The sequence below is a fragment of the Eulemur rufifrons genome, chromosome 7 (assembly GCF_041146395.1).
Source record: "Eulemur rufifrons isolate Redbay chromosome 7, OSU_ERuf_1, whole genome shotgun sequence".
Lineage (NCBI taxonomy): Eukaryota > Metazoa > Chordata > Mammalia > Primates > Lemuridae > Eulemur > Eulemur rufifrons.
Window position 1 is genome coordinate 197,834,765 of NC_090989.1, and position 27,309 is coordinate 197,862,073.

General features: G+C 46.9%; 1 protein-coding gene across 2 annotated transcripts in view; it reads left to right on the top strand.

The window, feature by feature from the left end:
* Nucleotides 1-27,309, top strand: part of PHF2 (PHD finger protein 2) — a 95,219-nt gene that overhangs the window by 25,033 nt on the left and 42,877 nt on the right. For both annotated transcript variants that reach the window (XM_069476249.1, XM_069476248.1), the window contains exon 2: nucleotides 25,604-25,689. In XM_069476249.1, coding sequence (XP_069332350.1) covers nucleotides 25,604-25,689 — 86 coding nt within the window. The remainder of the gene's footprint in view (nucleotides 1-25,603; nucleotides 25,690-27,309) is intronic.

Here is a 27,309-nt window from a genome sequence, read left to right on the forward strand (position 1 = left end):
CGTTAGAGCTCACTCACTGCCTCTTTTCCTGACCTGTGTTCATCTCAAAACCCTGAGCTTAGCTCCGAGACTAGCCATAGCCCGCACTTCCACCCCTACCCCTGCCGGCTGTCTGCTTTTTCCACGCCCTCTTTGGTTCTATCTTGGAGCCTTACAGTCCTTACTGAGATCTCAGCTGGGTATTTAATGGGGTGTTTGCTGCACTCTGTGGTAGAGTCTGCATCAGCCTGGAGGGAGCTGTCCCATGGCTCGGGCACCAGCTGGCAGGCCCCAATGCTTGGGATCCCTCTCCCACCCTGCCCCGGGCCTCACCCGGGCCACCCAGGTGTCCAGCCCTAGTCCCCACCACGGTCTGTGTGAGGCACAGCTAGCGTCTGCCCCACAGACCTCGGTGGCATTGGGGCATCTGGGACGGATGCTACCTGAAGTGGGCCCACCTCCCTGTTCTGCAGCAGCTTCCAGCAAGCTTGTGCCTCCCCCTGAGTCCCAGATGGGTGGACGTCCCTGCCTCAGGCCTCTTGTGGTGGGGCTTGGGGGCATGATAAATGCCAGAAACATCTTTTAATATTCTCTGGAATCATTCTTTGGGGCAGAGTCCTAGGAGCAAGGTTATTTGGTCAAAGGCTCATAGTCTAGTTTTATGGCTCATATGTTGTGATGTTGCTCCTCAGAAGGTTCCTCAGGTGTGGGCTAGCCCTGTGACAGGTGAGGTCTTCATGGGGGATGTGCCTTCTAGTCCTCCAGAGCCTGAGGCTGGGAGCCCCGCCCAGGAGTCTTAGGACCCAGCAGGGTGGGTGTGAGTGATGGGAGCTGAGGGCAGCGTGGAGTTTTGTGGAGTGGGGGTGCAGAGGGGCCTTAGAAGTGGAATGGGTGCCTAGGTCTACCCTCCCTCTCGGGCCCCGTACTGTGGAGGCAGCTGGGCTACATGGTCACATTTGTGCCGTGGATCTTGTGGATTCCATGCTGGTGCCGAGCACTGGGCTCTGCCTCAAAGGGCACCCTAGATGCTTGCTCTTGGTGCTCCCAGTCTGAGAACAGCTGCTCCCTGCTCCTGGGGGGGCCCTGACCAGTGCTTGGCCTCGACCACACATCGACCTGTCTTTCACACCTCAGAGGCGCTTCTTCATCTCTGGGTCCTCTCTGTGCCTCCCTGTGCCCCCCAACCTGCTCCCAGGGTCAGAGTCCAGGTCTCTGCCCAGTTCAGCAGAAATGCCCGCTGTGATAGCCCAGCAGAGGCCAGGGGCGCCACTGCCCACTCCAGGCCCGGCTCAGTGCAGGGCCGGGGGTGCGAGCAGTGGTCGGCACTCCACTGCTGGCGCCGGGGAACCCTGGGGGAGGAGTAGGCTTTGGGGTGGGGGGCAGGAGGCCTTGCTTTTAAATTTGGCGAGATGATGTTAATGCTTCCTTACCCTTGCATAGGATTCTAAGATTAAACAGCAGCATGCTTCATGGGCTCCTTCCCCAGTGAGTCAGCGTTTCTTATAGTCTAGTCTCTGTCCATTTGCTTGATCCTCAGTAATATCTGAGATAGAATCTTTGCATTCTGAGCCTTATTTAGCATTTTCTTCCTGAGATTTTCCCACTTCGGTAGCTTTTTCCTTTCTCTCTCAGCCTTCCCACCGCTGACCGCTGACGACTCCACGTTTCTCGAGGGCCTTTCCTTTAGGAAGCGTGTGGACACACACACATAACTTTTTATTTGTGATTTCTTTTTAATAGATTTTATTTTTTAGAACAATTTTAGAGTTACAGAAAGATTGAGTGAAAAGTGTAGAGTTCCCACGTAACTCCTCCCCGGTTCCCCCATTGTTAACCTCTGGTATAGTGTATTTGTTACAGTTGATGAGCTGATACAGATCCATTTCCATTAAGTCTGTATTGCACCTTAGGATTTACTTTGAGTGTTGCACTTGTTGCCTGTGATGCTGTGTCTCCACCGTCACAGTATCATACAGCAGTTTCTCCTGAAGTCCTCTGTGCTCCTCCCCTCAGCCCCAGGCCCTGGCAACCACTGATCTTTTTGCCATCTCCATGGTTTTGCTTTTTCCATAATGTCATAACACAAAGTATGTAGCCTTTTCAGACTGGCTTCCTTCACTTAGTAATATGCACTTAAGTTTCCTCCGTGTCTTTTCATAGCTTGATAGCTAATTTCTTTTTAGCACTGACTAATATTCCACTGTTTAGATGTGCCGCAGTTTACCTATTCACCCACTAAAGGACATCTTGGTTGCTAACAAGTTTTGGCATTTATGAATAAAACTGCTATAAACAAACCTCCATGTGAAGATTTTTCTGTGTAGACATGTTTTCAACTCTTTTGAGTAGAGGCCAAGAGTGTGATTGCTGGATCATTTGTTAAGAGTATGTTTAGTTTTACAAGAAATCACCACTGTCTTCCATCATGGCTAAACCATTTTGCATCCCTACCAACAACGAATTAGAGTGCCAGCATTTGGCGGTGGAAGTGTTCTGGATTTTGGCCTCATGAGAGGTGTGTAATGGGAGCTCATTGTTTTAATTTGCATTTCCCCGATGACGTATGATGTGGAGTATCTTTTATATGCTTATTTGCCATCTGTGTATCTTCTTTGGTGAGGTGTCTGTTGAGGTCTTTGGCCCAAGTTTTAATTGCGTTGTTTGTGTTCTTATTGTTGAGTTTTGTAAGTTTTTGCATATTTTAGATAATAATCCTTTAATAGGTATATGTTTTATAAATATTTTCTCCCTGTCTGTGGCTTGTCTTTTTATTCTCTTAATAGTGTCTTTTGCAGAGCAGAAGCTTTTAATTTAAATGAAGTTCAACTTATTAACTTTTTCTTTCACAGTTTATGTATTTGGTGTTACATCTAAAAACTCATTGTCAAACACAAGGCCATCTAGATTTTCTCCTGTTATCTTATAGGAGTTTTGTCGTTTTACATTTTACATTTAGGTCTATGATCTAAAGTTAATTTTTCTGAAATGTATAAGATCTGTGTCTAGATTCTTTTTTTTTGTTTGTTTTGCATTTGGATGTCTAGTTGATCAGCATCACTTGTTGAAAAGACTGTCTTTTCTCTATTGTATTGCATTTGCTGCTTTTCCTAAGATTGGTTGACTATATTTGTGTGGGTCTGTTTCTGGTTCTCTATTCTGTCCAATAATCTATTTGTCTGTCTTTCATCAATAACACACTGTCTTGATTACTGTAACTTTATAGGAAGCCTTGAACTCAGGTAGTGTCAGTCCTCTGAGTTTGTTCTTCTTCAATACTCTGTTGGCTATTCTGGGTCTTTGGCCTTTCCTTTAAACTTTACAATCAATTTGTCAATCTCCATAAAATAACTTGCTGGGATTTCGATTGGGATTGCTTTGAATCTATAGATCCAGTTGGGAAGAACTGACATCTTGGCAATATTGAGTCTTCCTATCCATGAACATGGAATATTTCTCCATGTATTAATATTTAGTTCTTTGATTTCTTCCATCAGTTTTATAGTGTTCCTCATATAGATCTTCTACATATATTGTATTTATTAGGTCATTAAATATGAAATGTCAGATTTTGAATCAAAAGTTTAGTTTATTATATCTCAAGAAGCAGTACAATTAATCAAAGTAGGTGCCTAAATTATCAATACAGCTTTGCCATCTTAACGGTAGCTTGCTTATGCCAGCAGTGAAGAAGGTTAGAGAGTGAGTGGCGATGAAATTGTGAAAGGCATTTTCCACAGCTTGTTGAGAATTGAGTGTTTTTCCTTGCAAGAAGTGGAACAAGCCTGGAAGAAGTGCTAGTCAGTTGGTGGAAGTTCTGGTGAATACGGTGGATGACAGAGAATTTCCACGTCCAGCTTCTGTAGTTTGAGCAGTGTGGTTTTTTGTGACATGTGGTCTTGCAAGAGGATTGGCTGGACTCTACTAACCAGTCTCGGCTGCTTAATTGCAGGCATCATCATCATTTCATCCAGTTGGTTACAGTAGACATCTGCTGTAATCAACTGACCAGGTTTCATGAAGCTGTAGTGGATAATACCAGCACTGGACCAAGCAGACACCATTAGGTTTTTTTTGACGAATATTCTGTTTTGGACTGTGTTTCATCACTTCATTTTTATCCAGCCATTGTGCCAAATGCTTGCGATTGTCAAAAAGAATCCATTTTTCATCACATGTAACAATATGGTGTAGAAATGGTTCACCTTTATGTCATGACAGCAAAGGGAGGCAAGCTTCGAGATGATTTCCCTTCATGTGGTACCCATCTATCCAGCTTCTTTACCTTGCCCATTTGTTTCAAATGGTCCAATATTGTTGGAATGGTAACGTCACAACTTGCTGCTAATTCATGCATTAAGTTGAGATGGATTCCCTTCCACTACAACTTTCAGCTTTTCATTATCCACCTTGGTCTCAGGTCACCCACATGGCTCATTTTCAAGATTAAAATCACCAAAATAGAACTTCTCAAACCATTGATGTGCTGTGCGTTCATTAGCCACATCCTTCCAAAACACTTCATTGGTATTTCAAGCTGTCTACACTACATTGGTTCCACGACGGAACTCATACTAAAAAATAACATGAATTTTTTGACTTATCCAGGGTTTCACAAAAATTGCTCTAAAAAATTTTTGAAAGATAATCACAAGCCAAACTATGCATTTGAAAGATGAGAGTGTACCTTCACAATAAAAAAACAAACAAATGAAAGAAATAAAAAAAACCCAAGAAGTATCAAAGTGAAATGTCAGTGATACCAACTGTCAAACTTAGTACTTAAGGAAATTGGACATTCCATACTTAATAATCCAGTATATAAAATTATTTTATTTTTGGGGATGCTAATGTAAATGATACTGCATTTTTAATTTCAAATTCCAAGTGTTCATTGGTGGTAAATAAGAAAGCAGTTGACTTCTATATATCAACCTTGTATCCTGCATCGTTGCTATATAATTCCTTATTAGTTTCAGGAGTTATTTTGTTGATTCCATGTGAATCTCTACATAGACAATCATGTCGGCTGCAAACAAAAGCAATTTTATGTCTTCCTTCCCAATGTGTATGTCTTTCGTTTCCTTTTCTTATCTTACTTCATTAGTTAGGATTTCCTAGTACAATATTGAAAAGCAGTGGCAAGAGGGGATATCCTTGCCTTGTTCCTGGTCTTAGAAGAAAAGAGTTTCTTGTCATCAAGTATAATGTTAGTTGTAGGTATTTTGTAGATATTCTTTATGAAGCTGAGGAACTTCTCCTCTATTCCTAATTTGCTGAGAGTTTTTTTTTTTTGTAATTATGAATGAGTGTTGGATTTCATCAAGTGCTTTTTGTGCATCTATTGATGTGGTCATGTGATTTTTTTTCTTTAGTATGTTGATGTGATGGATTATATTAATTGATTTTCAAATGCTGAACCAGTGTTCATATCTGGGATTAATCCTACTTGGTGATGGTATATAATTCTTTTTATACATTGTTGGATTTGATTTGTTAATATTCTGTTGAGAATTTTTGCTTGAAAAATATTGGTCTGTAGTTTTCTTTTCTTGCCTTTGTCTGGTTTTGGTATCAGAGTAATGCTGGCTTCATAGAATGAGTTAGGAAATATTCCCTCTGCTTCTATCTTCTAAAAAAGACTGTAGAAAATTGTTGTAATTTATTTCTTAATTCTAGAATTCACCAGTGGGCTCCATCTGGGCGTGGTACTTTCTGGTTTGGAAGCTTATTAATTATTGATTCAATTTATTTAGTAGATACAGGCCTATTCAAATTTCCATTTCTTCTTGTGTGAGTTTTGGTGGAATGTGTCTTTCAAGAAATTGGTCTGTTTAATCTAGGTTATTGAATTTGTGGGCTTACAGTTGTTCCATCCCTTTACTTTTAATCTATCTGTGTCTTTATATTTAAAGTGGGTTTCTAGTAGACAACATAGAGTTGGGTCTTGTTTTTCTATCCACTATGACAGTGTCTGCTTTTTAATTGGTGTATTTAGACCATTGATATTTAAAGTGGTTATTGATATAGTTCAATTAGTATATACCGGTATATACTATACTTGTATATATTTGTTACTGTTTTCTATTTATTGCCCTTGTTATTTGTTTTTTGTCTTCTATTTTTTATGCCTTCTCTGGTTTTAATTGAATCTTTTATATGATTTCATTTTTTTCCTCTCAGCATATCAACAATACTTTTTTAAAGAACTATTTTAGTGGTTATTTTTGGGTATTCAGTACACATTTATGACTAATCCAGTCCTCTTTCAAATAATACTGTACCACTTCACAGGTAGAGCAAGAAATAGAGCGTCCCTAATTTTTCCCTCCCATACCTTACAACATTGCTATTATTCATATGATTTATCCATAAACTATAATCATGAAGTACACTGTTGCTATTATTACTTTGAACAAACTGTTGTCTGTTAGATCAACTGAGAATAAGAAAAATACAAGTTTTTATTTTGCCCTCACTTGTTACTTCCCTAATGTTCTTCCTTCATATACATTTGAGTTTCTGACCTTTATCATTTTCCTTTTCTCTGAAGAAGTTCTTTTAACATTTCTTACAAGCAGATCCACTGGTGACAAATTCCCTCAATTGTTGTTTATCTGATAAAGACTTTATTTTTCCTTCACTTTTGAAGTATGATTTTGCTGGATACAGAATTCTAGTTGGTGGTTTTTTTTTTTTTCAACACTGTAGACATTTTGCCCCACACTCTTCTTGCTTGTGTGGCTTCCTAGAAGTAGAACATAATTCTGTCCTTGCTCCTCTGTAGGAAAGGTGTTCCCCCCCTCACCACCACCACCCCTGGCTTTCAAGATACTTTCTGTGTGTTTCATTTTCTGCAGTTTGTATGTGATGTGGCTAGGTGTAGATTTTTTTGGCTTTTATGCTGCTTGGTGTCCTTTGAGCTTCCTGGATCAGTTCAAGTACGGTTCAGTACGGATCATTAATTTTAGAAAATTCCCAACCATTATTACTTCAAATATATCCTCTGTTCTTTTCTCTCTCTTTTCTCCTTCTGGTATTCCCATTATATGTTGTTACACCTTTCATAATTATCCCCTAGTTCTTGGATATTCTGTTTGTCATTGTTATTCCTTTTTCACTTTGCATTTCAGTTTTGGCAGTTTCTATTGATCTGTCTTTAAGCTCACTGATTCTTTCCCTGGCCCTGTCCAGTTTATTCATGAGCCCATCAAAGGCATTCTTCACTTATCTTACGGTGTTTTTGATTTCTAGCATTTCCTTTTGATTCTTTCTTAAGAGTCCCCATCTCTTGGCTTAGATTGGCCATCTATTCTTTTAGGTTGTCTGCTTTTTTCCATCAGGAGACCGTAGCATGTTAACAATAGCTGTTTTACATTCCTGTTGTGATCACTGCAACATCCCTGCCATCTCCAGGTCTGGTTCTCATGCTTGCTTTGTCTCTTCAGACTTTTGTTTTTACTTTTAATATGCTTTGTAATTTTTGTTGCAGTAAACAGTTTTAGAAACAAGAAGTCTGTCCCCTCATATGCCGCTGTCTGGAAAGGGTCGCCTGGCATATCTGTACACCCTTGTCTCCCTCTGTCTGTCGTTCTGTGGATGCCAATATGACTTGGTGGTGATGTTTCTCATTTAGAGAACTGTGACCCCCAGGGCCTTGTCATTTTAGTCTCTGTGTTTCCTCCGAGAGGGCTTCTCCCTGCACAGTAGCACCAAGCAGTGATTATTGAAGGAGTGAAAGTGCCATGGGCAAGCTGTCTCCCTGCCTGGTTTTTGTGTCCTTGTCTCATAAACCAGAAGGTCGAGCAGGATGAGTTTCTGCCCAGAGTCATTCCTTTCTGATGCTGTGAGAGCCTAACGTTCTTGCCTGCTTCTGACCACTTTCTCTGGAAGTTCTGAACACATCAGCCCTTGCTTTTGGCTTGCATCCTATACAGACGTATTTTTGAGAGTAAGAAGAATATTGTTTTAAAGTCAATTTGAATGAACTTTTAAATTCAAATAGCTCTGATTTGAATCAAAGCAGTTTGTTGGGATTAAAAATATTCTTTAAAAATTTTTGATCAGTGGATAGTAATATATACACATAGGGAAAAATTCAACAGTCAAAAATTTGTCTTCCGTGAACAGTCTGTCCCCACTCCTTGCCAGCCATGGCCACCAGAGTGTGGCCTCTCTAGAGATGGCCACTGGGGTCAGGGACCTGTGTGTCTTTCGAGAGCATTCTGATCACACAGCAGGATGTTTATGGATTTCCTTCAATTTCTCACACAAAGACAAACAAAGAGTGTGGCTTTACACTCTATGCTCTTTGCTGAGTATATACCCTGGAGATTGTTCCAGATCAGCAAGTGTAGAGTTTGTACTTCTTCTTGGCACTCCAAAATATTTCCCTCAGTCTCCCATGGGTAGACATTTAGGTTGGTTGTGATCTTTTGCTGTTGCAATGAATACTTTGTGCACACATGTTCCATGTGTCTGTAGGCAGAATTATAGAAAAGGACATAAAACTAGTGTCTGTGTTTAAAATATCAACAGGTTCGGTGTGGGGGCTCACGCCTGTGATCCTAGTGCTTTGAGAGGCTGAGGAGGGATGAGCAGTTGAGGCTAGGAGTTCATGACCAGCCCAGGAAACATAGCAAGACTCTCACCTCTACCAAAAAAAAAAATTGCCTGCATGGTGGCATGTGCCTGTAGTCCCAGCTACTCAGGAGGCTGAGGCGGAAGGATCACTTGAGCCCAGGAGTTTGAGGTTGCAGGGAGCTATGACTGCACCACTGCACTCCAGCCTGGGTGACAGAGCAAAATCTTATCTCTAAAAATTAAAATAAATAAAATAAACTATCAGCAGCTCCTACCAAAGAGGTCATACTCACATGTGTGTTTGCCAAGAATATAGGAGAATGCTTGTTAGGCTGCAGCATCAGCAACACAAAGGACATCCCAGACTTTTAGACCTTTGCCAGCCCAATAGGTGAGAAATTTTATTGCAGTTTCAGTTTCCATTTCTTACTACAAGTGTCGTTGCACATCTCACATGTTCAAAAGCAGTTTGTGTGTCGTTTTCTGTAAACTGTTTACTTAAAGTCACAATTTAAACCACTAGTCAGGCAGACATCATTTCATTATGTGTTCTGGAAAAAGAGTCTCCATATTGTTTACTACATCCTTTACATGGGTTTCAGAAGTAGGTGGAGGTTTCCTTAGATACCTGTAACTAACTCATTTGCACGAAAGCATTATTTTGTTCCTTGATAGTTTTCAGAGTAATGGACAGCTGTTCTATTGTCCTGAATCATTTTGATTTTTGCATAAAAAAGGCGGCTGCAGTGGACCTGCACAGGGCCCTGGGAGGGTATCACCACCTCCCCTGTGTCTCCTTGAGGGTGCAAGAAGGGCCCACGCCACAGCCACCCTTGACTGCGCTTGTCTGCTCACAGGTGGGGGACTTCTCTGTTGTACCCTTCACGTGGAGTGATCGTGCAGATGGGAACTCGAGGGCTTCCCTACTTCCTCTGGGGGTGGGGACAGCTGGTGCCAGGCCCTTAGGCTTCTTGGTCACAGAGCTTTAGGGGTCAGGGACTGTTGAGCTGTGCCTGGCAAAGCGCGTCACTGTGGAGCTGAGTCACCAAGGCTCATGGAAGGTGAGTGACTTACCTCTGGCGTTTAGATGGCTGCTCCATATGTGATTCCCACCATATGTGATTCTCCTGGGTTTTCTTTACGCAGATATGTTGTAGAAATGTAGTTAAGAAGTGAATTTCCAGGTGAGCGAGTCCAAGCCAGCACTTGGCACAGACTCCATGGCCAAGTGCGGTGATGCTGACAGGAAAGCAACAGAAGTTAAATCCCTGATGGGTCACGGCAAACCCTGGGTGAGGGGTGACAGAGCCACTTCAGCATAGCTCCCCCAACTCACCAAGGGCCCTAAAACAGGCCCTGCTGTGACAGCTCCTGGCCTGGCTGTCTTTATGTTCTGACCGAGTAGGTCCCATGGGGCTTGGCTCCAAATTTTCAAAATCTTCCCAGAAGTCTCTGTGATCCCATGTGGAGGGACTGCTGGGACATTTTGCCAAGTGGAAGACCCCCAAGGCAATAGTGGATCCAGCAGGATCACCCCCGGGTGCTGAGGCCAGGGGTCAGAGGTCACTGGGGCAGCAGGGGCCCCTCGCAGGCCCCTTGTCCACACCCTGACAGGGGAGGGATCTGGGGGACTCTCCTCAGCCAAGAGACCCTAATCCGCGTGGCCCTCAGGGGCAGCCCGGCCCACATCAGTGATTGGCACACACAGCACCACCCAGCCCCGTGCAAGAAACGCACACCCAGGCACAGTTGTGCAGAAACACCAGACAGATCCAGATGGGGTCTCTGTATGAGACCACTGGCCCAGAGCCCTCCAGAAACCAACGCCAGGCAAGCCAGAGAGCCCAGCCCAGCGTAAGGAGCCCAGAGACCTGGCGGCCAAGGGCCGCCTATGATCCAAACAGCTGTAAAGAACATTGTTGGGACAACTGGGAACGTTGGAATATGTCTATGTAGACACACAGTTGGCCTCGAACAACCCCCATCGCAGCCAAAAATCCACATATAACTTTTGACTCCCCCAAAACCTAACTAATAGCCTACTGTTGACTATTAATAGGAGCCTTATTGATAACATAAGCAGTCAATTAACACATACTTTGTATGTTATATGTATTATATACTATATTCTTACAATAAAGCAAGCTGGAGAAAAGATAATATTATTAATAAAACCATAAGGAAGAGAAAATATATTTACTGTCCATTAAGTGGAAGTGGATTATCATAAAGGTCTTCACCCTCATTGTCTTCATGTCAAGTAGGATGAGGAGGAAGAGGAGGAGGAGGAAGAGGAGGGGTGGGTCTTGCTGTTTCATGGGTGGCAGAGGCAGAAGAAAATCACATATAAGTGGACCCTTGCACTTCAGACCCATGTTGTTCAGGGTCAAATGTACGTAGAGGGGTCTCGTTTGACGTTGTTGTGGTTGTGATGGAGAACATCCTTGTTCCTGGGAGGCTGCACGCTGACGTATTAGGGGCTGGGACACGATGTTGGGAACTTACTGGTAAATGTTTCAAGAAGCAATTACCTGGAGAGAAAGCAAATAAGGGGAAATGTCAGCATCTGAGGGAACGGAGTACAGGTACATTAGTCCCCACTTATCTAAAGTTTTGCTTTCTGCGGTTTCAGTTACCCAAGGTCAACTTGGTCTGAAAATATTCAATGGAAAATTCCAGAAATAAACAATTCATAAGTTTTAAATTGCAAGCCATTCTGAGTAGCATGATGAAATCTCACAGCATCTCCCTACGTCCCGCCTGGGATGTGAATCATCCCTCCATCCAGCATGTCCATGCCATGGGCTCCATCTGCCTGTTGGTCACTCAGTAGTCTTGGTTATCAAATCGACCGTCATGGTATCGCAGTGCTTGGGTTCAAGGAACGCTTACTTACTTATTTCAGGCATCCACTAAGGGTCTTGGAACGTATCCCTCCTGGATGAGGGGACTAGTGTATTCATTATACTCATCTTTCAAAATTTCCATAGGTTTTAAAATTTCAAAATAAGAAGTGGGTAGGGAGAGCCCTCCCAGGTGCTGGTGACACTGAGAACTGTCACCTGCCCGCCTCTGGCCTCCTCCTCCTCCCCACCACACCTCATCTGTGCTAGGTCAGGGCCTGAGTCCTGCCTGTCCCCATGTGGCTCCTGCTCGCACACCCCCCAGGAAGGTCGTGTGGGAGTTTGGGGTCCTGTCCAGGTTCTGCTGCAGTCCCTATGCTCCCCACCTCCTTTCTGAGGGAGAAACCATCTGCCCCAGGCTGTCGAGAGGGTTTGGGAAGTGGCACGGTGTATAGCTCCTTGCCTGGCATCTGACCATGGAAAGCCAGGTGCTCTCCCTTTTCTGGTAGGTCCATCCCAAGGCCTCAGGCCCAGTCAGATGCTGTCCAGTGGGCCTGGAGAGGCTGAGGATGGTGACCAGCAAGCTGGGATCCTGGAGTGCTGGTGTGGGTCATAGGCCTCTGGTGGCCTTTTGTGGGACCCCAAGCCTGGGCTGGCCCCTATACTCGTGGCTGCCAGGCAGGCCTGGTGGTGCTGCCTCTACTACTGGCTGCTCTGCCAAGTGGCTCCACAGCCCTTTCTCGCTGTGTAATCCTCAAAAGCACCTTTGGAGTAGGTGGTGCTGTTGTTCCCTTCCCAGATGAGGGAACTGGGTTCCCTGCCACGAGGCCACCGGCAGGAGAGGCACATATGTCAGGACTTGCCCTCTACCTCAGACCATGGTCAGCTGCCGCTAGAATGAGTGACTTCAGTTTACCAGGTCATCATCCACATCTTTTTGTGGATTGTGACAAATTGAGAAGTTACAGCTCTCCAGGCCTTACTTCCTCACCCTCCAGTGGGGCATCTTCCAGATCCCCTGAGCAATATCCTCAAGGAAGACCTGGAGGAGGGTAGAGGCGATGATGGTAGTGATAGTGATGGTGACGGTGATGATGGTGGTGATAGTGATGGGAATGATGATGGGGATGATGGTGGTGATGGTGATGGTGATAATGGTGATGGTGATGATGGTGATGCTGGTGGTGATAGTGATGGTGATGGTGATTATGATGATGGTGGTGATGGTGATGGTGATGGTGATTATGATGATGGTGGTGATGGTGATAATAGTGATGGTGATGATGGTGGTGATGGTGATAATGGTGATGGTGATGATGGTAGTTTTGGTGATGGTGATAATGATGATGGTGGTGATGGCGATAATAGTGATGGTGATGATGGTGGTGATGGTGATAATGGTGATGGTGATGACGATAGGGATGATGGTGATGATGGTGGTAGAGATGATAGTAATGGTGGTGATGGTGATGATGATTATAACAAGCAGTGAACTGTCTTCACAGGCACTTGCTATGGGCCAGGCACTGTGGTAGGAATGGTACATACCACCCCTCCAGTAATGCTGTCATCAGCCTTCTGCTAGATATGATGAGCCACTCTTTGCAGAGGAGGAATCTGAGACTCAGTGAGGCTGGGTACCTCCTGTGATTACACAGTTGTTGGTGACAGTCACAGCCCAGGGTTTCTACGTGCACTAAGTGTCACAGGCCCTGGGAGATACCCCTCATGCTGTGCTTGTAGCCCCCTTCTTGCCATCCTGTTAACCCCTTGACTCTTGTTCTCTTCCCCCTTGCCACCAGGCCCCTTGTGAGATGCCCAGAGCACAAAAAACGGCAGGAACCCATCTGCCACAGTGGTCCTGAGACAGGGGTCTGCCCTGAGGCAGTCTGTCCTGAGATGGGGGTCCTCAGCCTCCCTCCAGGATGGACGGCTCAGGAGGCCTTCTCTGTAGGACACCAGGACACAGGAAAGCCAGGAGGAGATGAGCTGGGAAGGGACCAGGTGGGGGACCATTCTGGCCTTAAAAATAAAGTAGGACTTTTGTTGCTTGTTACCCAAGAAATATATGCTCATTTTCAGTGATTTAGGAAAGTACAGAAAAATATAAAGAAAAAAAGAACATGGCCATTACCCAGCACCAGGGGGAAGGCCTGTAGTTTTTGTTTCTGCATAGATTTTTAAACTTCTAAACTCAAAAACTTAAAAAACCCGTAGTTTTAATGGCTGTGTAATATTCCATCATATGCGCACATCATGGCCTGGTTACCTGACTCTTGCTGGCTGGAGATGTATGTTGTTCCTAATGTTTTGCTATTTTAAGTAACCACGGGAGGGACCACATTAACATGAATCTTTGTGTGCGTATCTACTTTTTGCCTTAAAATAGATTTGTAGATGTGGAATTACTGGCCTGAAGGATAATCTTTTTAAAGCTCTTGGTACGTACAGCTGGGGCTCAGGAGGCTCTTTCCCGAGTTAGCTCCTGAACTGGAAGGATAAGAGTGCCTGCACCAGCATTGTGGGTTAGTGTTATTAAAAGGTAAAGTTTGCCAGAGGGACATGTCTGGTAACAATTGCTGCCCTCAAGCGCGTGCCTGCCTCTGACAGAGCCCCTACGGTGTCCTGCAGTGTGCCTTGAACTCCCTGGATGCTGCAGAGGGCTCTGCCTGTCTGTCTCCTTTCAGGGACTGAAAGAGGCCACTTCCTTTTTTTTGAGGTTTCTCCTATAATTAAAAAAAAAAGTCAAAACAAGGTTATAAAAATTGTGGTTTCCATTAAATCAATGTTCTTAACAACAATAGAGGAAACCATGAATACAATCCAGTTGTGCCTTTTACAAGGTAATTCCAGACTCCAGGAGTGCCTTGCAGTGAGGGGATGCCGAGATGGGGGTCAGGCTTTGGTCATTGTCGCTGGGGTTCTGTGCTAGACCCTTAAGCTCTCCTGAAGGCAGCCTGGGCCCACTGGGGCCTGTGGCCTGCAGCCAGGCCACAGCTCCACAAGCAGGGCTATCGCTGCCTAGTGTCCTAGCCTGGCACACTTGGGGCTGGGATTCCATGGCACCCAGGAGAAAGCCGCTGCGCCCTGTCTGCAGAGCAGGGATTCCTGTGGGGAGACCTCAGAAAGTCACTTCCTCTCTGGAGCCTCCCTTGCCTGAGCATGTCAGGCAAATAGAGCAGCGCCTGAAACTGCCCAAGTAACAGATTCAGGTTTTTACACAAAGAGGAGCCTGTAGGCTTCATAGGGAAAAGTCGCCTTTCTGGAGGGCAGACAGGCTTCTGCAGAGATTCTGAGGGTGCTTTGGGGGCCTCTGGAAGTGCTGCCCTCCCCTGACCTCTTTCAGTTTCCTTTTTTTTTGGCCATTTTTTTTGGTGTCTCCTCTGCTGACCCTTGCCCATCTCTGTGTTTGAACATTCTCTTTCTAGTTATTGGGCTTTGGGCACTAAAGTAGCTTTAAGCTTCCTTGGAGTTGACTCAATTAGGGGGTTCTGGGGTCACAGTTGGCCCAGGTGAATCTCGTTAGCCTTCAGCTTGGCCTCACCTGGTTGTGCAATTAAGTGAGATGATGCACTTGTTGCACCTGTGCCATCTGAACACGCACCCCTCCCTCCTGCCACACCGTCCTCACCACTGGGGCCTCCTCAGGGGCAAGGTGAGTGTGGTGCACTGAATCACACACACACAGACATGCAAACACACACACGCACAACATGCCCATGGGCATGCGCACGGGCACGTGCACAGGCACAGACATACACAGATGTAAGCACCCATGTGTATGCACACACAAAGCAATGTACATCTGCCTGCATACATGTGCACACACTCATGCACACACACAGACACACAAGCACACATGTATGCATGCATGCATGCATATGCACCTGTACACACATGCACACACATACATGCATACATATGCATAGATACAGACATACAAATAATACACATACATGATACACACATTTTGTTTTGGGTTTTCCACCAAAAGAAATTGTGCCACACACATTTTCTTATAACATGCTTTTTTTCACTTAATATATTATTGACGTGTTTCCATATGAGTACGTAAAGAGCTACCTCATTTTTTAAATTATAAAATTAGTTTAGCAGCATCCTGGTCACACAGCTCTCTGCACTTGCATGCCTGTGTGTGTGGCTGTGTGTATGCACGTGTTGTGTATGCCTGTGTGTGTCTGCGTGTGTTTGTGTCTGAGTTTGTGTGTGTGTTAAGCCAGGTGCCAGATTTCACTCCCCCACCCCCCTCCCCCCCTACCCCCCCCACCCCCCGTGCTTGTTCACCTCCCTGCGAGTCTTAGCGACCTTTATGGCTGCACGTTGGGAGCTACCTCCCTGTCCTCACTGGGAGTCTGCTGACCTTGCGTGCCGGGGTGGGCTGCATCCCCATGAATGTGGGCAGGTGGTCTCTGCTTCTCCTTCACAGCTTTGGGCCTGGGTCTGTCCTTGGTCCCTGGCCACCCTCCCAGGAGGCCCACAAAGCCTCAGAGTGTGGGCCTGTGGGTAGGTGGAAACATCGCCCTTGTTTGAGCCTGTCTCCTAGGGACCCAGTGACTTGGATTCTTGCTGGCCAGAGAGGAAAGACTCGCTCAGAAGGTCCGAGCCAGTGCCCTGCACACCAGGACACAGGGCTGAACATTCCAGCATCCACAGGGAGGGACAGGACTGCAGGGTGAGCTCCCTCAGGCTATGCTTTGACATGTGCTCCAGACCTGCTGCTGCTCCCAGGCCTGTTGAGGCCTGAAGTTTGCTCCTGGGCTAGGGTGTTCCTGTTCCTGCAGGAAGGACTGCGGCCCCGGGGGTCTCCGTAGCTGCCATTCTCACCCAGGGTTAAACACCTGCAGTTGTCTGGCCAACTTTGCCTGTTTGTTGAGGTTTCTGTTTAGAACTAATGTTCTGGGGTGACATTTGTGCCTCTCGCAGCCTCTGAGGTCTGTGCGCAGCTGCTCTCTTGTGGCAGGAACCACTGTTGGGTTTTCTCCCCTGAGTTATTGGAGAAGCAGAGGTCCTACTAAGCACAGCATCCAGGAGGCATCCCTGGGCTTCAGCTCAGCCCAATGCCCACAGCCCTGGACCAGCCCCATGGCCTCACCGCTGCTGCCCCTCCCCAGAGAGGTCTCGTTAACTAGCTAGCTCGCTCCCTTTCCTTCTCTCCTTCCTCCCCCCTCCCTCCTCTCTCCCCGCTCATTCCCTCTCTCTCCTTTTTCCCTCCCTTTCTCCCTTCCTCTCCCCACCCTCCCCTTCCCTATCTTCCTCTTTTTCTTCCCCCCCTCCACTCCCCCTCCTTCCCTCTCTCTCCTTTTTTCCCTCTGACCCTCCTTCTCTCCCTCCCCTCTCCCTATCTCTACCCTCCCTCCCTTTCCCTCCCTATCTTCCTTTCTTTCTTTCTCCTCCCCCTCTCCTTCTCTCCCCCCCTTTCTCCCCCGTCTCCTCCTCCTTCCTCCTCCCTCCCTTTCTCCCTCCCTCTCTCTTTCCCTCTCCCCTGTCTCTCCCTCTCTCCCTCTCTCTCTCTCTCCCCTCCCCCATTCCCCCAACACCCCACTTCCCTTCCTGGGCTCCAGGCCCCTGCTCTCCTTCAGATCCTGCAGCCCAGCTCGCCTGACTTCCTCCAGCCCCTGACTTGCTCCTGCTACAGGTGTTGGGGGGCTCCAGGGGACAGACTAGCAAGGCTCAGCCTGGTGGTGTGCAAGGCCAGGTGACCAGCAGCCTGTGGAGGGCTCCAGTGCCTACTTCCCAGGAGGGAGAGGCCATCTCCTGTCTCTGAGAAGCACCAGTCTGGGGGTCTGGCTCTGTGAGGACATCCTTGCCCTCTTCCCTGCACACCCAAGTCCTCATAGAGCCTCTGTCTGCGTCCCGGGACCCGCACCCACATTGCGGGGAGCAGGCAGGGGAGACCTGAGGGCTGTTCTGCAGGACACAGGTGGACAAGTGGGCCTGGCTGGGTGTGCGAAGCCGCTGATGTCCTGGGAGGTCTCCGAGAGCTCAGCACTTTTGAGCCGGTGGCATCTCCCTGGGCAGCAACCTTAGAAATAAGCAAAATCTGGCTGCCTGGATCTCAGGTGGCCATGATGTTCTTCCTGCAGAGGGCAGAGTGGACACAGCTCCTGCATGTTTGGGATTTTCACACTGATACTCTTTTTCCAGTTGCCCACTTTGTATTAGTGAGGGTAGCGAGTGGGGTTGGATTTATGTTATGAGAAAAATGTGCTCCTTTTTTGTCTTTAAAATAATGGATCCATCCCACTAGTGGCCAGGTAATGTGAACCACTTCAGTGTTACCAAGTTTCCTTCAGAATGTTGGCGTCTTTTGCTCCTGGCCTCAGTGTAAGGATGATGTTTCCCATTTTTCTGTAGCAGTATTCTCTTGGTTCGTTTGTTTGTTTGTTTGTTGTTTTGGTAATTTCCCAAATAATTTCTTAGAGGGAACTTAGAAAGCCTTAACTTTGGGACGATAACTGCCCAGTGTAGGCAAACAGCCTGTCCCATGAGGGTGGCGGTGACGGCAGTGCCTGAGCTCTCCGTGCCGGCACCCGCAGAACAGTCAGGTCCTGGGTCCTCCCAGCAGCCAGCCGAGAGTCAGGTGCTGTCCCTGCAGCACACAGCCACGGCCAGCAGCAGAGCCGAGCTGGGAGCCCCTTGCTGGTTTCCACCCAGCAGGTGTCTGCTGTCGGCCTTGGCGCAGAGGCAGTAGGGTCCCAAGCAGAGACTGCCAGCAGGGGGTCTGTCCTGGGTCCCCTGGAAAGCTCTGCTTCCTTCAGCCTTGGTGGGGGAGGAGGGGCAGCCTGGTGGTTACCGCCTGGTGGGCAAGCCCTGGACCAGGCCCTGAGTGGCTGTCCCCAGATGAGGGGGTGCTCAGGCCTCTAGTTCTCTGAGCTTGTTCTAGGCAGCACAGGGACCCACTCGCCATGGCCACCTCTCTTTCCCTCAGTCCCCTTGGGGCCTCCTGCACAAAGCTGCAAATGACTGACCAAGGCGGCAGTCCTGCCCAAGAGGAGCCTGCTCCCTGTCACCTGCCCCTGCAGTTCAATACAGTTCATCCTTCCTGTGTGGTGGATGGGAGGGGCTGGTGGCAGATGGGAGAGGCTGGTGGCGCTGGGAGGAGGAAGCCCTCAAGGGGTGTCCTTGTGAAATTGGCTGGCTCTGGCCCAGAGCCTGTGTGGATGGGAGGGGCTGGTGGCGCTGGGAGGAGGAAGCCCTCAGGGGGTGTCCTTGTGAAAGTGGCTGGCTCTGGCCCAGAGCTGTGTAGGTGCTGCATGTAGAGTGGTGTCAGGCATGGGGACCAGACTCCGGGAGCCACATCCCCACCACCCTTTGCGCCCCTGAGTCCTGGTGCCAGTCATGCGTACACGAGCTGTGCCTCAGCTTCCCCACCTGTAAAGTGGGCTCATGCTGTCTGTCCTCTAGAGTCATGAGTAGGCTTCAGGGACCTGCTGATGGGGGATGTAGATTCTGGGTCTGATTTAGGCTGAGGAAACACCATCTCTCACGCCCAGCCTGTGGTTCCTGGTGGATATGGGGGTCCGGGTAGAGGTCAGGAGGGATGGGGACTGTCCTGCACGTCTGACCTCTGTCCTAGGGTTGGTGAGGCTCGGTGGCCTCTCCAAGGTGTCCACTGTGAGACTGTACCCAAAGGGGCAGTTCTCTGGGCCCCACCCACCGGGACACTGGCCTGGCAGCTGCCCTGCAGGGTGATGTGGCGTGTGTCCCTGTGAACAATGGTAATGATGACATTGAAGGAGCTGTCCTGAACTCCCACCTCATTGGGTCTCACAAAAAGCCTCTGGATGTGGCTAAAACTCGGTGTCTCTGGTGAGAAGCAGGCGTAGTGTGCTGTGGGCATTTCACAAGGCATCTGTGCCATGGTCCGTCCGGCCCTCCTGACTGTGCTCTTCCTGCCTGCACGCTATGTCGGGCTGTGCACACGGAGCAGGCCTGGACCTTTGTTCTGGGCCTGCCTTTGGCCCTTTTCTCCTCTTGGGCGGACACCCTTAGTGTAAAGTTCATGGAGTGAGAATATTAACACTTCACCATGTTTGTTGTAAATATTTTTCACTGTGTGTATTCTAAGTTTGTTCTGATGATTTGATGCATCAGCGTTCCGAGTTTCTTTTCCAAGTTCTGTTTGCTTCTAAAGTCACTTTGCACACTCAGGGCAGACAGATGTTCCCTCACAGTTTGCTTTTCATGGCTTGTTTTTTACACTCGACTCTCTAGACTACTCAGACTTTACTTCAGTTTGTGTTCTGAGATAGAATGAACTTTATATCTTAAAAAAATTTTGTCAAGGTCTTTTTTTTTTTCTGGGCTTCAGGCTCTGTTCCCAGGACTGAGGAATTCGGCATGTGTGGCATATAAAGCAGAGAGCACCTGTCCAGGACGCAAGACCCTGGTGGCCTGGGAGGGTTAATCTGATAAGTTGGGCATAGCGGTGACCACTCAGCCTGTTAGCGCTCACTCTGTGCCAGGCCCACCCATCTTTTTGCCTGGATTCATTTACATATGCAGATGCCCCAAGGGCAAGGGCAGAACTATCCCCAGTGAAGGAGTAAGGAGACCGGTCTGTGTCTGGGCAGACATTTAACTTTCATACTTAATTCTTGTAAAGAGAGCTAATAATAATCATCCACGTTATTGCAGAGTTGTTGTAAAATAATGCATTCAGAATGCTTGGCATGCTGCCTGCCTCAAAGCAAGCGCTCAGTCAGGGTTAGCATCAACAGGGTTTGGGGGGGGGATTGGGGGAGTGGAAGTGATGGTGGTGGTGGTGGTGGTGATAATGACTGTGATGGTAGTGATGGGGATGTGATGATGATGGATGAGATAATGGTGGTGATGGGTGGTGGTGGTGGCGATGGTGGTGGTAATGTTACTCTCACAGGGCCAGGTTCTTTTTTTCTCTTATTATTGAGATCAAATTTACATAACATAAAATTAACCATTTTAAAGTGAACAGTTTGGTGGCAGTTAGTACATTCACAGTGCTATGCAACCGTTGCCTCTGTCTAGTTTTAATTCCCAAAGGAAACTACATACCTCCTGAGCACTGACTCCCCATTCCCCTTTCCCACCCTCTGGCACCACTAGTTGGCCTTCTGTCTCTATGGATATGCCTATTATGGACATTTCATCTAAATGGAATCATACAGTGTTCCTCCTGTTGTGTTGGATTTTTTCATTTAGTATAATATCTTTGAGATTCATCCACATTGTAGGATGTATCAGAACTTCGTTCATTTTTAAAGTTGAATGAATAACATTTCATTGTATTATAGACTACACTTTGTTTAGCCATTCATCTATTGATGGACATGTGGGTTGTTTCCACCTTTTGGTTATTGAGAAGAACACTGTTAGGAACAATTGTTGTACAAGGATTTGTTTGAGTACCTGTTTTTAATTCTTTTGGCTATGTATTAATACCTACAAGTGGAATTGCTGGGTCACGTTGTAATTCTGTTTAATTTTCTGAGGAGACATCAAACTTTTTTCCACAGTGCCTATACCATTTTACATTCCCACCATTGATGTAAGAGGGTTATGATTTCTGCACATCCTCATCAACATTTATTTTCCTTTTGAAAAAAATTATAGCTATCCTAGTGGGTGTGAAGTGGTATCTCATTGTGTTTTTGCTTTGTATTTCTCTAATGACTAAGAATGTTGAGCATCTTTTCATGTGCTTATTGGCCGTTAGCATATCTTCTTGTTTTCAAGTCCTTCACCCATTTATTAATTGGATTGTTTGTCTTTTTATTATTGAGCTGTAAGAGTTCTTTATATATTCTGGATGCTAGACCTTTTCATATATATGATTTACAAATATTTTCTCCCATTCTGTTAGTTGCCTTTTTACTCTGTCGATAGTGCCTTTTGATGCAAAAAAAGTTTTTAATTTTGATTAAGTCCAAATTATTGATTTTATCTTTTGTTGCTCAGGCTTTTGGTGTCATATTTAGGAATCCATTGTCAAACCCAAGGTCATGAAGATTTACTCCTGTGTTTTCTTCCACAAGTTTTATAATTTTAGCTCTTATATTTAGCCTGTTAATACATTTTTAGTTAATTTTTGATTAGGGTGGGGGTAGGAATCCAACTTAATTCTTTTGTATGTGGCTATCCACTTATCTCAGCACCATTTGTTGAAGAGATTATTCTTTCTCCATTGAATGGTCTTAGATCCTTGCCAAAAATCAATTGGCCATTGATGTATGAGTTTATATCTGGAGTCTTAAATCTGTTCTATTCATCTGCTTGTCTATCTCTATCCTTACGCCATTGCCACACTGTTTTGATTATCATAGCTTTGTAGTAAATTTTGAATCAAGAAATATAAGTCCTCTAAGCTTTACCATTTCTGTGAATAGAGGTGTTGGGATTTTGATGGGGATTGGATTAAATCTGTAGATTCCTTTAGTTGGTACTGCTATCTTAACACTATTAAGTCTCTCAATTCATGAACACAGGAAATGTTTCCATTTATTTGTGCCTTTTAAAATTTCTTTCAGCAGTATACAAGTCGTGCATCTCCTAGGTTAAATTTATTCCTAAGTATTTTATTCTTTTTGATGCTATTGTAATCATAATTGCTTTCTTGATTTCATTTTCAGATTACTCATTGCTAATGTATAGAAATACAACTGGTTTTTGTGTGTTGATCTTGCATCCTACAACTTCTGAATTTATTTACTAGCTCTAGAAGTAAATAAATTTTTTTGGTGTATGGATTCTTTCAGATTTTCTATATATGGAGTATGTCATATGCAAATAAAGATAATTTTAATTCTTCCTTTCTAATTTGGAATCCTTACATTTCATTTTCTTGCCTAAATACTCTGGCAAAAACTTCCAATACCATGTTGAATAGGGATGGCAACAGTAAGTGCCCTGTCTTATTTCGAATCTTATGGGAAAAGCTTTCAGTTTTTCACCATTGTGTATAACACTAGCTGTGTGTGGGTTTTTTCCTTTATTGTGTTGGAGAAGTTACCTTCTATTCCTAGTTTGTAGAGTGGTTTTATCATGAAAGGGTATTAGATTTTATAAAATGCTTTTTCTGTATCAATTGAGATGATCATGTAGGATTTTTCTTCATTGTATTAATGTGGTATGGTGTGCCTGGGAAGGAAGGGGATTTGGGGGAGGACTGGGAGAGACGGGAACAGAAGAGTAAGTCAAGGTGTGTGCCAGCCTTGGAAGAAGGGCTGTGCTTCTCCTTGTCTCTTACTCACTTGATGAATTCTGTCCTCATGGGTGGGGGAAAGAAAAGCACAGGCTCTACTGTCCCAGCCTCCAAGTCAGCACCCCAGGGTCACATCCTTTTCTTATAGTCAGATGTGATCATTCAGGTGTTGGAGCATTTATTTATTTATTTTTATTTCAGCATATTACAGGGGTACAAATGTTTAGGTTATGTATATTTTCCTTGCCCCACCTGAGTCAGAGCTTCAAGAGTGTCCATCCCCCAGGTGGTGCACACTGTACCCATTAGGTGTGTATATATACCCATCCCCTCCTCCCCCCTCCATCTGCCTGACACTCGATGAATGTCACTGCCATATATGCACTTAAATGTTGATCAGTTAATGCCAATTTGATGATGAGTACATGTGGTGTTTATTTTTCCATTCTTGGGATACTTCACTTAGTAGAATGGGCTCCAACTCTATCCAGGTTAATACGGGAGGTGACGACCACCATTGTTTTTTGAGGCTGAGTAGAATGGAGCATTGATTTATATTCAGCTATTGAACCATCCTTGTATTCTTGCGATAAATCCCACTTGGTCATGGTGGATAGTCTCCTTAATATGTTCCTGGATTTTATTTGCTAGTATTTTTTTGAGGATTTTTTTTTTATGCCAAGAACTTTATTTTACCATAAATCAGAAGGAAAAAATACTCAGCAGAACAGTGTCCACACAAAATGTGCCATCCTTGAATGCAAACATGTTGCCAGCTTTCTCCAGGTAAGCAGGACTGAGAGGCAGTGACCACACCATGGCCAGCAGCAAGTACTGTCAGTAAATGTTTATTGATCATTTGTTCTGAGCCGAGGCTGAGGCTGCCAACACACACCAACCAGTTCTCAAAGAGCTAACAATGTAGAAGGAAGAGAACAAGCATGCAGGGTCCTCTCTCCCACCTGTAAGTCCTCCTGGGGCTCCAAGTGTAGATGAGCCATCTTTTACTTTGTGTGACCATTTCCCATCTTCTGGAACTCTACACAGTACCCCAAGAGCAGCAAACTGCCTTGAGACACAGTCCCAAGTAGGTGTCGAGCCCCTTCTGCCTGACCCAGACCTAGACCCTGAGAGCTGCTGTTCACCAGCAGCAGGAGTCCTACTGGGCTGGCAGGGCTGGAGGGTGGCATCTTCATGGCCCGACAGCGAGAGCCTGACAGCTCCATGCTACTCACAGAGAGCTGCCGAAACCTTACCTCCATCAGAGACCTTCATTCACTGCCCCTGGAGAGAGGTCCCATCCATACCTGGGGCAGGAGAGACACTGGTCTAGTCTCTCCAGCCAGCCTTGCAAGCCTGTTCCTTCTCATGACCCTCCAAACTGGAAACTCACTCACCCACCAACACCCCACTTGAATGTCACCTCCCCCTAGAAGGCTTCCCAACACCCCTCCATGCAGACTGTGTAAGGGGGTCTTCTTGTCTCATAAACCTTCAGCACAGTCTGCTTTGTTGAGGATTTTTACATCACTATTAACAAGAGATACTGGTCTGCACTTTCCTTCTCTTACTGTGTCTTTGTTTAGCTCTGGACTTAGGGTGATGCTGGCCTCAGAGAATGAGTTAGGAAATGTTCCCTCCTCTTCTGTTTTCTGGAAGAGTTTGAAAGGACTGGTGTTACTCTTCTTTAAATGTTTGATTGAATTCATTAGCAGTAGTTCTGGAGTTTTTTTTAATGGGGGGAGTTTTTGATTTAATCTCGTTACAAATCTGTTCAAATTTTCTGTTTGTTTTGTGTGTGTGTGTGTGTGTGTGTTTTGAATCAGTTTTGGTCATTTGTGTGCATCCAGAAATTTGTCTTTCCAATGCAGGTTATCTAATTTGTTGGCCTATAATTGTTGATAGTGTTCTCTTGTAATCCTTTTTCATTTCCTTAAGGTCAGTAGTAATGTCTTTACTTTCATTTCTGATTTGAATAATTTGAGTCTTCTCTTTTTTTCCTGGTCAGTCTAGCTAAAGGCTTATCAAAGAACCAGCTTTTGGTTTGGTTGATTCTCTGGTGGAACAAGTTTTCCAGTTTGTTCGCTGTGCTTTCCCTGTGGGAGTTGCCTGCACCAGTGTCCTGCCCTTTATCCACCGGGTTCTCATTTCCTCTGGGTACCTCTTTACATGTGGCCGCCCTTATGTCCCTGGGTACCTCTTTACATGTGGCCATGATGGCCACCCTTATGTCACTTTCCGCCAAAAAAAGTAGAAGGCATCAAAAAGGAACAGAACATTTCCATTTTTCTGGGTTTGTTTCTGTAGAGTTTGCTGATATCTTAGGTCCTGTCCTTTGACACCCTCTGGGGTCATTTCTTAAATGGCTTGAAGCCTGTGTCCAGGCTAGTGTCTGCAAAGTGGGCGGCTCTCTCCGGAGCTAAGTTTCTGAGCAGATTTGCAGGGGCCTGGAGGAACTCCAGGGTGGGAGGGAGGAGGGGGTCATAGTCCCTGGAGTCCTAACATGTCCCCAGGCCAGGCTTCTAGGCGGCAGCCCAGGCCTGTCTCTGGCCCCCTGAAGATGAGCTGGGCAGGTGGCTATGGCATAGTCTGCATGAGGGGGCTGCCCTGGTGCTGTCTGCCCCCTAGGCTGCTCTTGCTAAAGCAATGGGACATCTGGCTCCAAGACCCCCCTCGTCCTCCCTGTGTCCCCAGGGAACATGATGGTGGTGGCCTTCACTCAGGCAGACCTGCCAGCAGCCCATTCAGTGGATCCTCTTGGTGGAGCATGTTCAGATGCTGTATCTGGGTCCCATGCTGTAGATGCCCTTCCAGGAGGACGTTTCTGCATTCCCTTCCCTCCAGCCTCCCTCCCCATGGACCAATGTCCCTACAGGGGGATCTGCTCTGTTGGCCCAGGTCCCTAGCTGGTGAGCAGGGACCCTCCCTAGAGCTTGGCAGATGGAAATCACTGGAGGGGCTGTTGAGCGCGTGGATAATGGTCTGTTTCGTCCCATTTCAGCTGTGTTGGGGTGGAAGAGGAGGAGGCGCCAGACATTGACATATACCACTGCCCGAACTGCGAGAAAACCCACGGGAAGTCCACCTGTAAGTACCCCCTCACCTATCAGAGCTGGGTCCACCCTGCCTGGGCTGCATGCAGCGCAGGGTCTCTGCTGGGCCTGGGTGTAGGCCTCAGGTTGCTGAGGATGAAATGCCCTGGGGTAGCACCAGAGCCTGGGGACCCCCGCTGCTGGGGCCCTGCCACTGTCCCTTGTAGTTTCGCTGGGCCTGCTACAGCCCCTCCACATTGGCTCCTGACCACAGAGGCAGCTGTGCAAAGACCCCACGGGCCTTCTGAGGCCTAGGCAGAGGGCACACACTCAGTAACTGCGGTGGCCAGGCTGGCTGAGTTGGGGGACACAGACTTGGGTAAATGGTGATGCAGGTGCCATCCAGGGGCCAACAGCCCAGCCCTGCCCAGGGGCCACTACCACATAGGGCTGGGCCCAGACCGCCTGTTTTCTGGGCAGATGCATTTGTTGGTGGGCTCTGTCCTCCCCTCTCTAGCCCCCCCTTGTCCTACCCACCTCCTGCTCTCCAGAGAATCTTAGGGGGCCTTTGCCTTTTCCACACTGCCTGCTGTTTGTATCCCAAGGGCTAAAGGCTGTATTTCCCCTCCCTTTTCCTGTGGTCCCTCTCAGGCATGGCGGGTCCTTAGAGGACTCCCAAGGTGCAGGCGTGGCTCACGCTGTGCAGGTTCATCCAGGTGGGCTGGAGGTGATGTGAACCTTGAGCTCCAAGGCTGAGCCCAGGTTACAAGGGGGGAGCTGTGCTGTGGTCTACAAGGACCTCGGGAGGGTTGTGGCCTCGGGACAGGACAGATGGCATGGATGCAGGTATGTGAGTGTTAACGTGGCCTCTGGTTGCTGCCTGAGTTGAGGGTCTTGGGTGCTCATAGAAGCTTCAGGCTGGACTTGGGCCCTGGCTCTGTCAGCCAATCATAGCCCTGCTGTCCTGATCCCTGGACTAGCTGAGCCCAGGGCAAAGTGGGGTGGGGGCTGCATCTGGCTCCAAGCCACGGCCACTCCAAGTCACTCCCCTTCTAAGTGAGCCCCCCTCCAAGTCCCCAGTCACAAGCTGAGGGTCCAGACCCCCACAACCCACGTGGGATGAGTCCTATGATTCCAAGGGAGGTAAAGGGAGGACACAGGCAATGGGTGGAAGCCACCTCAGCACCCCTGTTCTGTGGGCCGAGTGTTAAGGGAGCTTTGGGGGCTTGGCCTGGTGCCTCGTGACGCTGGGCACTGGGGTGGTGTCGGCGGGGGGGGGGGGGGTCTCACCACTTCAGGGACCTTGTAGCTCTTTTTTGGCCTCTCTGAGCACTTTGTGCCTGGCCTGTGCCCATCCATCACCGGGTGACGGTGGGAACTCCATTGTTTCAGCTCTCAACCTTGTTCCCCAGTCTAGCCTCAGTACCTGGCAAAACACCACCAGGTACATGCGTGGGTGAAGACTAGTAGGCTGGCGGCTCTTCCTGAACTTTCCAGGCTGATGGTCTGTCTGGGGGAGGTTCCGGGATTCCTAAATTGCCTTCACGGCCCCCAGGGGCTGCATTTATGCTCAGAGTGTGCCTGCCTTGTGGCAGGTGAATTAACTCATCATCTGGTCACTGCTTCAAAACAGATAAAGGATAAGAAGGATCATCCCTCTCAGGTTAACCAGGTG